The sequence below is a fragment of the Dendrobates tinctorius genome, unplaced genomic scaffold (assembly GCF_039654945.1).
Source record: "Dendrobates tinctorius isolate UK_male_01 unplaced genomic scaffold, ASM3965494v1 ptg000035l, whole genome shotgun sequence".
Taxonomy (NCBI): Eukaryota; Metazoa; Chordata; class Amphibia; order Anura; family Dendrobatidae; genus Dendrobates; species Dendrobates tinctorius.
In genome coordinates this window covers 65,387,512-65,406,157 of record NW_027361703.1, presented here as the reverse complement: position 1 = coordinate 65,406,157, position 18,646 = coordinate 65,387,512, and the positions used below count along the sequence as shown (strand labels likewise).

The 18,646-nt window shown below is 49.9% G+C and overlaps 1 protein-coding gene across 3 annotated transcripts in view; it reads left to right on the top strand.

Annotated features, from left to right (window-relative positions):
* The window catches only part of LOC141087762 (pendrin-like), a 323,429-nt gene that overhangs the window by 278,947 nt on the left and 25,836 nt on the right, over positions 1-18,646 (top strand). For all 3 annotated transcript variants that reach the window (XM_073573563.1, XM_073573560.1, XM_073573561.1), the window contains one exon: positions 6,209-6,263. In XM_073573563.1, the coding sequence (XP_073429664.1) occupies positions 6,209-6,263 (55 nt within the window). The remainder of the gene's footprint in view (positions 1-6,208; positions 6,264-18,646) is intronic.

Below are 18,646 nucleotides of genomic sequence, written 5' to 3'. Positions count from 1 at the left end.
CCCCCGTCTAGTGTCCGGGCCGGAACCAAGGGAGCCGTCATCTGGGTTCCGGGGGAAACTGTCCCCGGGGAACAGAGTTCGAGGATGGACCGTTGTGACAGACAGATGGGCTGGAGGAGGGACCAGTATAAAGGAGGTGGGGAATCCTCGGGATGATGAGTCAGCAGACCGGGACAGAGGCAGCAGGAGACCGTGGGAGCGACTGCAAGATAGAGCGACCTACCAGTGCCAGGGAAGATGCCGACTGAGGACTCCAGAGGGACGGCGCCAGGGCGATCATCCGAGATTTGCTGCCCCACTCCAGCCCACGGCCACTGCGGCTCCAGTTCGACCCGCGGCCGCTGCGTCCCCACCTCAGCCCGTGGCTGCGGCCTACCTGCGGCCCCTGCCATCTCGCTCCAGCCCACGGCTGCGGCCTGTTCCCGGCCACCCGCAGCCACCCTGCTCTCACCAGTGGCCGCGGCAAGTACAGTGCCGCCGGCGGCCACCACTGTCCCACTCCGGTCCGCAGCAGGGGCCGAGCCTCTGCTGGCTGCGGACTCCCCGTCGCAGCCATTAGCTGCGCAGGTGGTCTGTGATTCGCCACCCTACATCGCTGCCGCTTGCCCCAGTCCGGTGACTGCGGCCCACCCGTCCAAGGACTCCGGCGGGGCCTGTGGGGCTTCAGTGTCATCAGTGCGTCGGAGCGCGCGAAGACTTCGCCAACGCCTCAGCAACTGGGCCCAGCGACTACTACGCCGAAAGACCACCATCCCGAACGGTGAGGGACGTCTGGACGGCTAAGTTGACTATATATTTATGGACCCGTAGTTGGCAATACTGCGGCCCTATAGTGACCGGCTATTGCCGGAAGTAGTCGTGTTCTACCCTTTTGTGCTTGCTTGTTTTAGAGCCCCTGCGAGGGCAACCCATGTTACCCCTTTTGGTGATCAAGCCGTGACTGAGGAAAGTTCCCTCTAGTCTTATAAACATTATTATAGAAAGCACCAAATTGTCTCGCAACTCGTCACTGCATCCTGCGTACCTGCAATTACCACACACTCAGATAATGTGGTGTTCCAATCAGACAAAAAAGCATTGTTATATACCGTAGTTGGGATTTTCTTTATTCTTAATCCTCTTGGTATATTGCCCTGTGAGATATAATTCTCAAGCGTGGTTTGGTCCCACCAGATGCGTGTCTCATTAAGAGAAAGTTTTTCAATTGCAAGCATAGTATTCAATATGTCAGGTGAAGTGTCTACATTTTTGCTCACTGAATTGAAAACTTGTGTAGCACGTTCTCTTCTGAGAGGATCAATTAATGTCTCCATGTGGAAGGCAAATGGGGTCAGGAAAGACAATATACTGGAGCAAACAAGAAATGTTAAAATGATGTTTAAAACCAAAATGCCGACATCCTTTCCAAATTGGATAGACAAATGTCCTCATAGTATGTAACCAAGAAAGCAGCTTATTTATTGGGCGGCTGTGTGTTTCAAAGTCATTTGCAATAAGGGGAGCACAAAAAAGAACAGAGTTTGGCTGTTGCGGGGCACTGTTGTCCTGAGAAACAGTGTGTTGACAATGATAACCGCAACTGGAGTCTTGTGCCGGACACGCCTGGAGAACATGGGCTCTGGGGGTGGAACCTCTGGCTCGGGTAGTTCCAGAGGCTCAAAAAAATTGGGAGCCGTGGTAACCTTCCATTTGGATTGAGCACGCTCCATACCGCGCTCCGAAAAACGGAGATCAATGCGGGTGGAAATGGCAATCAGCTCTTCCAAACTTGCAGGAACCTCTCTAGTAGAGAGAGCATCTTTAACATGCTCTGCCAAACCTCTCCAAAACACAGGGATGAGGGCTTTGTCGGACCACTCCAGCTCGGAAGCCAGTGTCCAAAAACGGACGGCATACTGACTAACCGAGAGAGAACCCTGGGTCAAAGCAAGAAGCTGAAGAGGTGTCGTGCGTGACCCGTGGACCGAGGAAGACCTGCTTAATAGCTGTTAAAAACTGAGCAGCAGTCCGAACCTCTGGGTCACCACGCTCCCATAGTGGTGTAGCCCACTCCAACGCCTTGCCACCTTGGCCCGTTCCGTAGGGAATCGCGCAGCCAGTAGCTCCAGCTGGATAGAGCACTGGCTGATGAAACCCCTACAGGAGGCGCCATCGCCAGAAAATTTATCGGGCAACGGGAGGCGGGTAACTGTCGGTGCGAGGGAGGACGTGGTCATACGTGAAACCACGTCTGTGATTGCCTTTACAGCAGCTTCGGTGGATTGTGCAGCTGAGAGAGCCCTCTCAAGAGTGGCCAAGCGACCCTCAAGCTGCCGAATACACTGTAAGAGTTGCTGCTGTTCTGCCATCACTAGCCAGACCCTGGCGCTAGTATAATGTTAGGAACTAAATAAAAATAATAATAAAGTGCGTTCGTCGCTCGGGGTCCACTGTGCAGTAGGTGATATAACCGCTGCTAAGTGGTGGCAGGAGCAATATGGCGGTGATGCGCACGGGGTTAAGCGTCACCCAGGTGCGCAGAGCAATCTCTTGTTAAGTCACAGAGATGCCAAATAAATACAAATACAAAAGACTGAGCCTGTTGAGATCACAGTACTCAGTATAAATACACACACGGTATCAGGTCACAGGAGTAGCCCCAGACGGCGGCACTACGTCCGTCTAGACCTACCGTGTGTGCGGCGTCGCAGCTGCGGACGCTAAGGAGGGCTGATACTGCAGCGTGGCGTGGACACTGCCGATAAACGACAAAGCTAAGACGCAAGCGCAATGTCGGATGCTAGCAGCTGTGGATGTTGCAGCAGAGGAGCGCTGATGCTGATTCTAGACTCAGTCCCTAACCACATACGTAATATCAGAGGGAAGGGGTTTTATAATAAGTCATTCACCAGAATCATACATCCGTCCTCATACACACAGCAGCAAGTAAGACTATACTAGCGCATGGCGGAACAGCCATGTGCGCCTTTTATAGCAGCCGGGACCTTCTGCAAGCTTCCAGATCACTGAGATGGACCAATGAGATCTGGAGCAGGACCTGAGCACATGACTCCTGATCTCCAATGGGAGATCGTCCCATGAGCATGCTCAGTAGGAGGACAGAAGGACTTAGCCTCAGGAGAGATTTGCTGCAAGGCAATCTCCTCTGCAATCTCCTCTGCAGTAGATAAAGAGCAGGAGACTGCAGAATGTGAGGGTCTGGATCCCTGCAGAGTAAACGCAGAAATCTGACGCCTAACAGAGAGCATATAATAGGACTTATTAGGTTGCAGTCTTAGTGCTGGCATAGGGTGCGCCTATAATAGGATTACAGTCCTGTTGCAACAAAGGCTTAGTGTGCTCCGTATATAAGGTCCCTGCTGTGGAAATAAGGCGAGGGCACAGTCGACCTGTAAGTATATGCCAGTCCTCCAGTGGCTGCAGTGGTGGTCAGGGGTTAATGTGTGCCATAGAGACGCGGTATCCTCTCGGCAATGAGATCTCGTACCGAGATCTCTGGAGACACGATCTTGGCACCTGATATCTCGTTGCCGAGATCTCAATCTGAGCATGCGCCTCCCCCCGGTGGCCATTTTCCCGGAGGCCACCGCATCACAATAATGGATGTGCAGGGGAGGGCTCCGTGCTTTCACAAAATGCCGGCCTAGCTCCCGCGCACCACAGAGCACCGCAGCCATTTTCACTTGCAGCGGAACACCCCCTCATCCCAGCCTGCGGCCTGCAGCAATGCACCACTCTTGCTTCCTCCAGCAGCGACCTTGGGACCCCGCTTCACCGCAGCCACCACCCCCGTTAAGCAATAAGACACATGGATTATAAGAGGCACCACCATTTTATTAAAAAAAAGTTTTTCTTTCCTATTTTTCGCCTCAAAATTTGGGGTGCATCTTATAATCCGAAAAATACAGTAAATAGAGAAATAAAAACAAGACACTGTCCCTCGCTCACCAATTAGAAAATAAGGGTCCCACGCATGTCCGAAGTAGCCCTTCATCGATGTTACCAAATTCTGTTGTTAAAAGCCTATTGTGGTGTAGTGACCACTGTGTCCGCTAGGGGGTGCTGTATGGATGTCCCAGGAGAGTGGATGAATGGCGATATACGGAATGACCGTTATGTATCTCAAGGTGGGTGGCCTTGAGATGGAGATTTATGTGTGTGTTAATCAGCAGTGATACTGCTGAGGTGCTGGTTCAATGTGTCAGGAACTAGTTACCCCCAAACCCACCCAGGGGGTGCGTTTATTAACGCTATTGTAAAGTGTATATGTGAGTGGTTTTAGGACCTGTGATGAAGTCATAGTCATGTGACCCGGTGGGCGTGACTATGGACCATATAATGTGGCCAGGGTGAGTCACATGAGGTGAATGCAGGGACCTGGTTGGTCCAGAGCGGAAGGTCCTGTGAGTAGAGTTGTGTCCTGGCTAACAGCCTGTGGAGTGGCTGTGGTGAATGGCTGCACGTGTCTGAGAGTTCCCAGGGGAGGGAATGAACGTCTGCAGTAAGCTGAAGCAGCCATGAGGAGACCCGGATGTGGGTGAGATAAATGAGGCTAAGAGAGCCTGTATGCTGGACATTGTACAATCTGTGTGAACAGAGGGTTTACAGAGCTGAAGCTTTGCCATGGACGCTCTGCTGTTTATATGCTGTTTCCAGTTGCTTTGGTTTATGATGATGAATATACCGCATGGACTGTGTTATGATTTATGAAAACACGGTGCCGGATGTGTTTAATTCGCTGCCTAGCGAGGATCCCCTAACAATAACAGCGCTACCTCACACTATGGAGACTCATTCTGAGGCTGTAGGCTTTTTGCAGCTGCCACTCCTGACTCACACTATACTGTGCAAGACTCGGTGGCTCTGAAGAACGGTGACATCAGTAACTATAATGCTCATCAGAGTCGCAGGGGTCTCACAGAGGGCAATCTTTGGCCTCAATGATCCCCTACCGAATTTACATGCATTAATGCTGAGGCTATTGACTGGCTTCAGACATCACATTTGTAGATGGCAAGTAATCGGCTGAAGGAAATTAAATAGAGGACGACAGCAAGAGGCAGAGAATGAAATGAGTAAGTAATGTTTTTATTAACTGTACAATTTCCTGTCTTCAGAACCCTCCCTACTCCCCAAAAATTAAAATTATATCTTGGAAACACTCTTAATGTCAGCTTTCAGTTTATGGGATAATAATGACAACCTAAAAGAGCCATAATAAGTCAAGGAATACACACTGATTTGTGTTGTACAAGATAAAGAGCATAGTGTTATATCACATCTAATAATTGTCAATGTGGCGCAAGTGTTCCAAAAATAAATAACCTCTTTTGCTTATGGTGTCTATGGGGATAAAAATAACCATCAGGTAGTTTCTAACTACCTTCTGGCTCTGACTTTTTCAGCTCACAGCTGTCACGGGTAGCTCCTGCAGTTGATTCTCCTGCTTCTGATGACATCACGTCAACAGAGCACCATCTTCTCTTCTGCTCTACCGATGGGACTTCTCTGATGATGTCATGTTGATTGACAGGCAAGACAGCTGTGGGGAGTCGGCTGTCAATGAGCATGATGTCACGGCAGTGGTGCCCCGTAGACAGAGCAAAGCAAAAGAAGAAGAGCTGCTCTGTTGGCAAGAAGTGAAATAAAGCAGGGAAATCACCAAGTAAGCTGTCAGAGATCATCCTCATCCTGAACAGGCAGATAGCTAGCAGCTATCTGACTGTTAGCTCTTAGCCCAATACACAAAAATAATAAAAGTCCTACATAACCCTTTAAGTGCAATCCCATGACAATTGCAGAATTTTCTTCAAAAGTCTGGTGCTTATATATACCGTGAGATTTGGCTCTCAAATTGATGGTGTGTGTAGATTGATGCAATTTACAAATTAATTGTAGTTAGAAGCTGTTTTATTAGTAGCCTCGTAGTCATATTTGCCTATGAGGCTGCTAGTTTGGGTCAGGGGACCCACAGCTGATCCTGGCATTGTGGTCTGTATACAGACGTATGAATTCAGCCTACAAGAGCAGTTGGTACATGATAAAACAACTCTTTTCTTTTCAACTCTTTAATTTAAACCAAAAATGCTTATTAAGTGTAACGCAGATGAAATTCTTTTTATGGAATTGTTTTGTCCTAGTCCAAACAATCAATTGTAAACTTGGTTTTGTAGTATATTTATAATGAGTAATTATATTTATTTTTCAGATATTTAAAGAATTTCAGAGGATTGATGTAGATGTATGTATAGCAGAGTATGATGGTAAGTTATTTCTGCTTCTAAATTCAATTTGGGTCAGTATTTTCACGTCAGAATGAATGACATTGTATACCATAAAAATATAATATGCCTTATTATGTTTTCGATTATAATAATCATTATGGTGTGTGTCATAGAAAATATTAAGATTTCTAAAGCCACTGTAGTGAAGTGGCATTCTCCCCCTCCCTTATCCCCTCTGACATAGATTTCCAGTGGCAAAAAACAACTGATAGTTTGAATCTCCTACAATCAGATTAGTACAATGGGCAAAAAGGAGCAGGAAATCTTAAGTAACATGCAGAAGCTCCGTTTAGGACAAAAGGCCCCAGCAGTACCAATGGGGATGCCCTTTGTACGAAGGCAGAGTTATAGTTTGGACTGGTAATTGAGATAGGAGAACTCTTTTCATAGGGCTGGACAATAGGGTACCTGAGTTTACACACGAATAGCAAAGTGAATTGGTCTTTGTCCCCAGGAAATGCATTTTGAATTCAAGTGAAATTGTGGTTTGCTACAAGGGAAATGCCATAACCATAACACCTACCTATAAGACCCAAATCCATAGTGACCAGATAACTGCCACTAGCCATGTCCTGTTTGGTCTCTGGGTAACGATAAAATATAAAATCCTGATAAAAAAATATAATCTCAAACATCTGCGATCATCAGGAGTGATGTTATCGCATAAGTTGAGAATTTCATAAAATCCTGAGGGGATGAGAACAACCCACAACCCGGTCCATGTGAGGTCATCCTGGGGGGGTGTCTGGGTGTAATTCAGGTGCTGACAAAAGGTCAAGCCGAATTACGATCTTGGTTCCTGTAGAGAGATACACTTCGGTGTATGCATGATTCCCATCCACTGGCCGTTCTTCAAACGAAGCGCTGTTTAATTTTATGAAACTTTATATGCTGTATTGCTTTGTCCACTTTGTAAAATCTTCTGTACATTTTTTCTAAACCCCGCCTGTTGTGAATTCTCTTTCTGGGCTCCCTCTGGTAGTTACTAAAGGTAGTGGAGCTGTTCAGATTGACAGAGATGTTGCGAGTTCTCTTTCTGGGCTCCCTCTGGTGGTTACTGGAGGTAGTGGAGCTGGTCAGACTGACAGAGGCTTGCCACCTGATAATGCTAATGACGATTGGAGATCTGGCGTTTCTGACTGGAGTATTTAAGACAGCTGACTTCCTTCAATCCCTGCTGGTGATTTTCTTCCTGTGCCTTCTGAGGTCTGATGTCTTCTGCTCTATTCCTGCATGGTTCAACTGAGTGTCTTTCCTTTCCTGTTCTGTCTAGTCAGTCTGGGCCCCATCATTTGCTCAGTCTATTTTTCTGCCTGTTTTTGTGTTTTCATCTTGTCTCACCGACAATATATGTTTGGGGGCTATCGATTCCTTTGGGGTCTGCTCTGGGGCAGATTAGATCTCACCTTTCTTGCTTTAGGCCGAGTTAGTTCTCCGGCTCTGCCGAGGCATCTAGGGCATCGTAGGTACGCTCCACGGCTACTGCTAGTTGTGTGGATAGGATCAGGGGTCTGCAATCCGCTTAGTTACCAACCTCTCTGGTTTTCTGGTGGCTTAGCCTGGTCCTGCTATCCTCCTCGGTGACCCATTCAAAACACCTGCCTATCCTTTGGTTTAAATGGAACCTGTCAGCAGGATTGTGCACAATAACCTACAGACAGTGTCAGGTCGGCGCCGTTATACTGATTAAAATGATATCTTGGTTGATGAAATCCATCTTGTGGTTGTCTTTATTTTCAGTTTTGAGTTAATGATATGCTCGTGTTTCGGGGTGGGCCTGTGGGGGTCTCCATGTGGTGCTCTGATTCACTTATTCATAACGAAGATTACTAACAGGTCACTGATCCCTCAGTGACCTGCCCCATAGTTTACATAATGAATATTATATATATTTTGAAAAAAAAAAACCTTCTGCAGGCAAGCACCTGCGCTGCAGCATAATCGCATATGTACTGTGTATATAATTAATATGTTTGAGGATATCCTCATATTAAAAAAAAAAAAAATTGGAAATGATGCCCGCCTTGCCTGCATAGTAGCAGGTTGTCATGATCTGAATTTGATCTGACAGTTTTAAATTGCACAGGGTGAACTTTTTTTACTTTGGCAAGTGCCAAGTGACTTGACTGTCCCCGGTGGTGGTTAGTGGTATCGCACTTTAGGTTTAATGTGCACGTAATTATGAATCAGGTGTGGAGCTCTATAAGTGAGTCTCAGGGTGTGCAATCACTGCTGGTGATACTGATTGATTGATTCATTCTGAGTTTGTGAAGCCTGGGTGAACATGGAGTTGAAGAGGAGTCCTGCGCAGTCAGCCAGAGGAGACGAGTGGCAGCTAATGGTATCTGCAGGAATTGCAGGCATGGCGTGGAGGAGTCGCAGTTTGTGGTGTCAGCGGGAAGTGCGTGCATGGATTTGTGGAGTGGTGACTATCGAGAGAGTTGCACTCGGCGTGCTCGACTTGGTGGCCGAGAGCTGGACTCAAGCATGCTTAGAATTTTGGCAGAGGCTGACTCATCCTTGGGACTCTGTTATTGGACTGCTGCAACTGGAGATGGACTCTGCTCCAAGGCTGCACTATGGTATAGGATCCAGGATGGTGATGGATCCAGGTGGAGGAGAAGACGCACGCAGGTGGTGGGGCTCTGTTGCAGGAGCATAAGCACAGAGCCTAAAGCTAAGTGGTGTTTCCCCTGTATTGTCTTCTTTCCTCATGTGTGTCTCTAGTGCAGTGGTGGGATTAGTCTCCGCACCGACCAATTCCCTAGTGAGGGTTTAGGGTCAGGGCGAGCAAGGGTTTAAGGTTCGCGTGCGGCCACAGGTGCGGAGCCTGTATAGGGAACGTAAGGAGTGCAGGGACACTGGCTCAGGGGAGCTCAGGAGGTCTCCACTCCCCTATTCCCTACCGCAGGGCCCACCATTGTTAACGTTTCCCAGGTTCACCCTTATTATTTAAATTTGCCATACTGGAGGCGGGGTTTCCAGAATGTATTTATAGCGTGTAATAACTAAATTCGCCAGGTGGAGGCGGCGTATCCATCTGCACGTTTTTATTATTTAAATTCGCCCCACTGGAGGCGCTGTATCCAGGGTCACGTGTGTTATAAGTTCGCCTTGCGGTAACATCTGCGTCCAGACACACTTGACCATGACACAGGTATTGGTGATCATATGAGGGATCAGTGACCTGTCAGCAGTCTTCATTATGAATAAGCGAATCAGAGCACTTCATGAAGACCCCCCACAGACCCGCCCCAAAGCACGAGCATATCATTAACTCAAAATTGAAAATAAAGATGAAACAACAACCACAAGATGGAATTCATCAACCAAGGTATAATTTTAATCAGTATAAAGGCACCAACTTGATAGTGTCTATAGTTACTGTGCAAAATCCTGCTGACAGGTTCCCTTTAAATATAAAATGTAATAATTCTGTTTCTTTTTGTCATGGTCGCGTGTGTCAGGACGCAGATGTTTCCGCAAGGCGGACCCATAACACACGTGACCCTGGATACACCGCCTCCAGTGGGGCGCATTTAAATAATAAAACGTGCAGGTGGATACGCCGCCTCCACCTGGCGAATTTAGGTATTACACGTTATACATACAATATCTGGAAACACCGCCTCCAGTAAGGCGCATTTAAATAATAAAGGGGGGAACCTGGGTAACTTTAACAATGGTGGGCCCTGCAATAGGGAAAAGGGAATTGGAGACCTCCTGAGCTCCCCTGAGCCAGTGTCCCTGCACTCCTAACGTTCCCTATGCCGGTTTCGCACCGGGCGCCGCACGCGTACCTCAACGCCCTAGCTCGCCCTGACCCTAAACCCTCACTAGGGAATAGGTCGGTGCGGAAACTAATCCCACCACTGCACTAATAACACACATGAGGAAAGAGACAATACAGGGGAAACACCACTTAGCTTTGCTCTGTTGCGTGCGCTCCTAGCAACAGAGCCCTCCACCTGAGTGCATCTTCTCCTCCACCCGGATCCATCACCATAACAGGATCCTTCACCTTAGTGCAACCTTGGAGCAGAGTCCAACACCAGTTGCAGCTGCTTAGAACCAGAGTCCCAAGGATGAGTTCAGCTGCTGACACGAAGTCGAGCATGCTTGAGTCCAGCTCAGCGGCCAAGTCCCACATGGTGAGTGCCACTCTCCATAGTCGCCACTCCACCAGCCCATGCAGACACTTCCCGCTGACACCATCACTGCGACTCCACCACGCCATGCCAGCCCTTCGTCCAGACACCATAGCTGACACTCTTCCCCCCTGGCTAAGCTGCACAGGACTCCTCACCAGCTCCATCCTTCATCCAGGCTCTCCAAAAACAGAGTGAACACAAACTCACAATATAACAGGCAGTGATTGCACACCTCTAGCACACCTTTATAGGGTGTAACACCTGATACATGATTAAGTGCACAAAACCTAAAGTGCAATATCAAAACCACCACCGGGGACAGTCAAGACACCTTGGAACTTTCCAAAGTAAAAAAAGTTCACCCAGTGATTTAAAACTGTCAGATCACTTCAGATCATGACAGTACCCCCTCCTTAATGAGGGGCCTCTGGACCCTCAAGACCACCCCTCATTAGGGAAACACCTACAGCGGGGACGCCCAGACCCTGAGTTCACCCCACCATTACCTGACACTTCAGGTTTATGACAAACGCACCGCTGGTATTGGCAATACATGTTCATTTTGGAGGCACCACTCATCTCCACAGCGCCGACCTGGGGAACGAGTTTATGTATGTGTATGTTTGTTTGTTATGAGCTGATCAGACTCCACAACACATTTCCAAGATGTTTTTTAGTGGCACACATACACGCTCGTTCACACACAGGTCCGGACCTGAACGTTTATTACACACATTCGTTTGTCATTTTTTGGTGAACTCACTCTGGACTTGACAACAGAGGCGTCCCCCTGTGTCACCACACTCACACCCCCACTATTCACCAAGGGACACCACCCTCCAACCCTCTCACCATGAGGACTGCGCCTCCTAGGGTTGGTTAATGGCGAGGGTAGAGATTTGTCCCTACTCCCCCGCAGCACACCTGCTGCACACACCAGGAGGAGAAGGGGACGGGAAATGGAGGAAATATACACTCGCTGGTCACCTCCACACGACCAGGAGGGCGGCTTCTTCGATGGTATGAAGATTTGGCGTAAAAACCCCGCGGACTATCACACCAGTCAGCTCACCACAGGGGCGAACCCCTTCACCTCGGGGAATACCAGGCAGCTCTGTGGGGCACCATTCCTCCCACCTGCCTGGGTGCGCCCGCCTGCATGAACCAGTCCTGCTCCCCAGCAGCGACTCTAGGGGGTTTTAGTACCATAGCCGCAGGAATATGGAGGAAAATATATACACTCGCTGGTCGCCTCCACACGACCAGGAGGGGCGGCATCGAAGATTTGGCATGAGCCCCGCGGACTATTCACCAATCTGCTCACTACAGGGACGTACCCCTTCACCTCGGGGAATACCAGGCAGCTCCGTGGGGCACCATTCCTCCCACCTGCCTGGGTGCGTCCCCTGTAAGAGCAAGTCCCGCTCCCCAGCAGCGACTCTAGGGGCTTTTGCCAGACCGCAGCCGCCATTTTTTTTTCTCTGGTTATCTGAGCAGAGGCCCCAGACCGTGATAACTGCTGCTGCAGCGGCTCTAAACACCTTGCCGCTCCCCACTCACCTCAGTGAGGCCCGGCAGCAATAACTCAGCGGTCTCCACATGGCCAAAGCGCACCAGAAAAAAAAACTGTATGGCCTGTGATAATGTCATGGTCACGTGTGTCTGGACGCAGATGTTTCCGCAAGGCGGACCCATAACACACGTGACCCTGGATACACCGCCTCCAGTGGGGCGCATTTAAATAATAAAACGTGCAGGTGGATACGCCGCCTCCACCTGGCGAATTTAGGTATTACACGTTATACATACAATATCTGGAAACACCGCCTCCAGTAAGGCGCATTTAAATAATAAAGGGGGGAACCTGGGTAACTTTAACAATGGTGGGCCCTGCAATAGGGAAAAGGGAATTGGAGACCTCCTGAGCTCCCCTGAGCCAGTGTCCCTGCACTCCTAACGTTCCCTATGCCGGTTTCGCACCGGGCACCGCACGCGTACCTCAACGCCCTAGCTCGCCCTGACCCTAAACCCTCACTAGGGAATAGGTCGGTGCGGAAACTAATCCCACCACTGCACTAATAACACACATGAGGAAAGAGACAATACAGGGGAAACACCACTTAGCTTTGCTCTGTTGCGTGCGCTCCTAGCAACAGAGCCCTCCACCTGAGTGCATCTTCTCCTCCACCCGGATCCATCACCATAACAGGATCCTTCACCTTAGTGCAACCTTGGAGCAGAGTCCAACACCAGTTGCAGCTGCTTAGAACCAGAGTCCCAAGGATGAGTTCAGCTGCTGACACGAAGTCGAGCATGCTTGAGTCCAGCTCAGCGGCCAAGTCCCACATGGTGAGTGCCACTCTCCATAGTCGCCACTCCACCAGCCCATGCAGACACTTCCCGCTGACACCATCACTGCGACTCCACCACACCATGCCAGCCCTTCATCCAGACACCATAGCTGACACTCTTCCCCCCTGGCTAAGCTGCACAGGACTCCTCACCAGCTCCATCCTTCATCCAGGCTCTCCAAAAACAGAGTGAACACAAACTCACAATATAACAGGCAGTGATTGCACACCTCTAGCACACCTTTATAGGGTGTAACACCTGATACATGATTAAGTGCACAAAACCTAAAGTGCAATATCAAAACCACCACCGGGGACAGTCAAGACACCTTGGAACTTTCCAAAGTAAAAAAAGTTCACCCAGTGATTTAAAACTGTCAGATCACTTCAGATCATGACACTTTTGCTCTGTAACCCGCACCCCTAAATCATACGCTAGAAGAACCAGGCCTCCAGTCAGCCTGTATAAACAACTGGTGGTGGCAGTTAGTAGTTTGGGGTTATCATGGAGTTTGCAGTGACTGTATCAGGGGTATATACACTGCTGAAAAAAATAGAGAACGCTTTAACAACAATATGGAACTCCAAGTCAATCACACTTCTGTGAAATAAAACTGTCCAGTTATGAAGCAGTATTGATTGTGAATCAATTTATCATGCTGTTGTGCATATGGAACAGACAACAGGTAGAAATGATAGGCAATTAGCAAGACAACCCCTGTAAAGGAGTGCTTCTGCAGGGGTTGACCACGGACCATTTCTCTGTTCTCATTCTTTTTGGCTGTTTTTGGTTACTTTTGCATTTTGTCATTGCTCTCATGCATAGAGGTACTAAACAAGAGCAAGAGATGGTGTCCACAAAGTACAGAAGTTGCTCAGGTAGTGCAGCTCATCCAGGATGGAACATCAATGTGAGCTGTTGCACGAAAGGTAGCTGTGTTTGTCAGCACAGTGTCCAGAGCATGCAGCAGTTACCAGAAGACAGGCCAGTATACCAGATGTGGATCGGGCCGTAGGCGAGCAACAACCTAGCAGCAGAACTGCTACCTCCTCCTTTGTGCAAAGAGGGACAGAAGGAGCAGTACCAGAGCCCTGCAAAATGACCTCCAGCAAGCCACTAATATCCATGTGTTTGCTCAAACTGTCATAAACATGGTATGAGGGCCCAACATCCACAAGTGGGTTTTGTGTTTACTGCTCAACACCGTGCAGGGTGATTGGCATTTGCCAGAGATCACCAAGTTTGGCAGATTCAACATTGGTGCCCTACACTCTTCACGGATGAGAGCAGGTTCACAATGAGAACATGTGACAGACGTGACAAAGTCTGGAGACGCTGTGGAGAACGTTTTGCTGTCTGCAACATCCTCCAGCATGACCAGTTTGGCAGTGTCAGTGATGGTGTGAGGAAGCATTTCTTTGGAGGACCCCACTACCCTTCATGTGTTACCTAGTGGTACCCTGACTGCCATTGTGATACCATATGGAGGTACTGTGGGACCTGGGTTTTTTTTCTGATCACTGATGACAATGTTAGGCCTCATGTGGCTGACGTGTGTCAGCAGTTCCTGCATGATGAAGGCATTGATGCTATGGATTGGTCTGCCATTTTTCCAGACCTCAATCCAATTGAGCACATCTGGGACATCATGTCTCATTTCATCAACCTGTAAGGGGATAGAGAAATGTCGTTGATATATTGTTTGTCTTTTATCTCATACTAATAGATATGCTATTGTTACTGCTGCACAATAATGTGTATTACCATTAACCATGCCACCTTGGTACTGCTACATCATCAGATGTATTACCTTTACTGTAATGTATAGATATGCTGTTATAATAGGGAGAGTGCAGTTCCTAGGTTTGGCCACTAGATGGGGGCATCCTAGTACACACGGCTCGCTCATAGTTGGCAAATACATGGTTAATTGTAGGAGGGGCTGCTTCATAGTAAGAGAGTGCACAGAGTTAGGTTAAGGGAGAGGGCCAGAGGCACCCAAAGGGTCCACATGGGCTATAATCCCAGTACGCTGCAGCAGTCATGAAACATTCTAAGCGAGAATCCCAGCCTACCACAACATAACACAATACAGCAGCGGACCAGTGCAGCTAGGGGCCAACAGTGGATCCAGAATGTGGAAACTCTTCACATGGGCACAAACCCTTAGGACTGGGGCGGAACGGCCAGGGGAACACTCGGAAGCAGTGAGCACAGATAGTGAAGATGCAGTGCCAGCGCAGGGGACAGTACATCAGAACAGGTCGCTCTCAGGGGCTACTGACTGCAGATATCAATGATCTTGAGTCTGGGGTGAAACAGACCGAGGGATGCTTAACCATAGCAGAGCTGAATGGAGAGGAAACTGAGAAACTGTCAGGGACGTTCCAGCCTGGGTCCACGCTGTGTAACCATGAAGGAAGAGAAGGGAAATAGAAAGAGCCTTGCAATGTGAAACCTGCTGTAAATGTGAAGTCTTTGGAAGTGCTGTGTAACGAGCCAAGTAAAGACGTTCTTGTTAAAGTTAAGAAAGTCTGTGTCTCAGTTAATCAGGATTTATCCAGGAACGGTCTCCCAATGCAGAGGGAAGACCCTGAAGGAGCTGAAGCATGAGACACAGGTATGCTGAATAGTGAATGTGATTTTTCTCTGAGGGGAGGCCAGGACACCACAGCCCCGGTGTCCTCGGCTATGACTGTAGTCCTGGCCAAACCATACAGACCAACACCACAGACAGTCCAGGAGTAGTCTGATGGCTTTTATCCAAGTTTGAGAGGAGATCCCCATAAACATCCGCCGCTTTATCAGGAGCATGCCCAGGCATTGTTGGAAGGTCATACAGGCCTGTGGAGGTCACACACATTATTGAGCATCATTTCCTTGACTTGAGTCATTTCCACTGAAGTTGGATCAGTCTGTAATTTGATATTCCACTTTGATTTTGAGTATCATTCTAAATCCAGACCTCCATGGAATATTAATATTGATTTACATTGATTATTTTTATGTTTATTTGTTCTCAATGTTCACAACATTTGCAACTGGAATATTTCATTCAGTGATATCTAGGATGTGGTACTTTAGTGTTTCCTTTATTTTTTTTGAGCAGTGTACATATATTCCATACATTGGAATCCGAGGTGTATATACCATATGCTCACTTTTAGTTTCCCGATAACCGGCGAATTAATGCAAACAGCCTGCAGCTTCCTCAACAGTAGTGGCTGGAGCCGAGCCTCCCCTCCCCCAGGAAAGGCGTTAGGCGGAGGCCAGCATGACGGGGGGGGTTTGGAGGGGTGAAGGTGGGGGGAGTGGGTTAGTTGAGGGGGTGTTGCCACTATATATGGGTGTGTAGTGGGGCCTCCCTCCTCACAGTTCCCGCTCTGCTACAATAAGCAGTTGTCCCACTCACCATGGCTGACCTGGAGCGGGCGTTGCAGTGCCTGAGGGCGGCTTCTTTACACCAGCCGCCAGGATGGCTGGAGGCGCAGTTGGCGGCAGTCACCCTGGGGACGTCCGGGCAGCCGGTCCTGCAGACACCGAGGGAACAGCGCGCACGGCGGGTGAGGCCGCCCGAAAGACTCTCTCCTGATGTGGCTCCTAGGGCCTCCCGTCGGCGCAGGAGCCCCTCCAGGGACCCTCCAGGCCAGGCGCCCCGCGCTGCTCGCTCCAGCGGGCCCCGGCTTGGGAGGAATCCTCATGCCCGGCGAGGCCCTGCGGCGGTGTCCGGGCCTCAGTCTCGCTCCGTGCAGGGGGCGGGGCAGGCACGCGCCGGGCGGCGCTTGTCACAGGATCAATCGGAGGGCCGCGCTGGGGGCCCTAATCCAGCACGTCCTGCTCCCAGCTCCTCTTCCCGGTCTGCGAGGACTGCGTCAGCGGCCTGCGCCACGGCAGGGCCTTGCCTCTCACCCTCCAGTGTGGCGGAGTTTGCGGGTCCATCGGGGGGCTGCGGCGGGGGGCGACAGGAGGCTTAGCAGCAGGGACGGGTCGGCCTGCTGCTCTGCAGGGCATGCGTCATCCACCCCCAAATCCGGCAGCAGGGGGTATGCTGTGGTCCCATGGAGCTCGCCAGCGGGGGCCGCACACGCGTCAGCGCGGACGGCTGGCTCGTCATCGGGGTCTCCGGCCGTGTTGGCGCAATCAGCAATGTCGCCTGGGGATCTACAAGCGGGATCCCCCTTGGTCTTCAGGCACGATGGCCCGGTTCCCTCAGGGGGGAGTCCCGGACGACGGCGGTGGTCAAGTGGTGACGGCATCAGGAGCCAATCGGGCAGGAACGCATCTGGGGATCCTGGCGCTTCGGCTGGAGGGCTCACAGCTCCCTCGCAGCCCGGTGAGTATGCATCTGTGTCCCCTGTATGTCAGTCATTGGCGTCTCCAGGGTTAGGCGGGGTGGGTCCCTTGACGGACGGTTTGAGTAATGGGGTGGGGCTTACGTCCATGCTTGCAGAGGTCTGCAATTTGCTGTCACGTTTAGAGCGGGGCATCGTTGTATCATCCCCTTTGGCGGCCTGGGTGGGGTCTTCAGCTGGGGAACAGGTGGGGCTGAGCGGTCCAGAGCTGGCGGGTCGTACTAGCAAACCAGTGTCAGTTTCAGTGCAAACTGAAAAGGAGAAGGAATGTCGTGTGCACTTGGATGACAGGGCTCACGGCGAGGTCTATGTCTGCTTTGAGGGCCCATTGGGGGCTCATTTAAAGAAGGAAGTTAAGGAGCGCATATGGAAGGACGAATATGTGGAGATTTTCTCGTTATTGCCGCTTGAAAAATTTAATCTGGATAAGAGCAAGAAGTTGGATAGCAAAAAGGAGGATGAGGAGAAACGCAGGTGGCGCTTAATTCCTCAAACGTTTGTGAATTGGCAGCAAGCGTATGCCATTTTGGCAAGCGTTATAGGGGAAAGGGCCCCGGACAATTGCTCGGCATTGTTTTGTTACCTGGATGCGATAGGTGAAGCTTACAGGGTTTACGGGGGTTAGGCGTGGCTGAGGTACAATGAACAATTCCGGCAGAGGAAGGCTGTTCGCCCAGCCATTCGTTGGGATCAGAAGGATATTGGGTTATGGATGCGCGTTATTGCTCAGAACAAGTATGGGAGCTCCTTTCATGGGGGGGCTGGCAGCACCAGCCAGAGCAGCGGTAACTCAAGTGCCGCAAGCGGGAGTGGATCGGGGCAAGGAGGGCACCACAAGTTGGGGGTTTGTTGGCAGTTCAACGATGGGCAGTGCAAGTTCGGGGCGAATTGTAGAATCAAACACCTTTGTTCCGCCTGTAACGGTGCTTCCCATGGAGCGTCTAAGTGTTTTAAAAAAGGGAAGTCAGGAGCTGGGGGCGGTAATTCAAAAGGGGGAGACTCCGGTGAAACTGGAAAGGATGGTCCCTTATCTAAATAGATATGCGGACCGGGAAAAAGCGGCATTGTTGTATGCGGGTTTTAGAGATGGTTTCGTGATTCCGCATCCTCCTTTTGTCATTCCACTCGTTTTAAAAAATTTGCGTTCAGCTCTGGTTCACGCGGCTGTGGTCTCGGACAAAATTGAAAAGGAAGTTTCTTTGGGCCGCATGGCTGGCCCTTTCTCGTCCCCGCCGTTTCCGGATCTGGTGGTCTCTCCCCTGGGTGTGGTCCCAAAGAAGGAGCCAAATAAGTTTCGGCTTATCCAGCATTTGTCTTTTCCTCGGGGTAGGTCGGTCAACGACGGTATTGATCCGGAGATATGTTCGGTGGTTTACTCCTCCTTCGACGAGGCGGCGCGGTGGGTGCGGAGTTGTGGTCGGGGGGCCCTTATGGCCAAGACTGACGTGGAAGCTGCTTTCCGTCTGTTACCTGTCCACCCGGACAGCATGAGGCTCTTGGGTTGTTT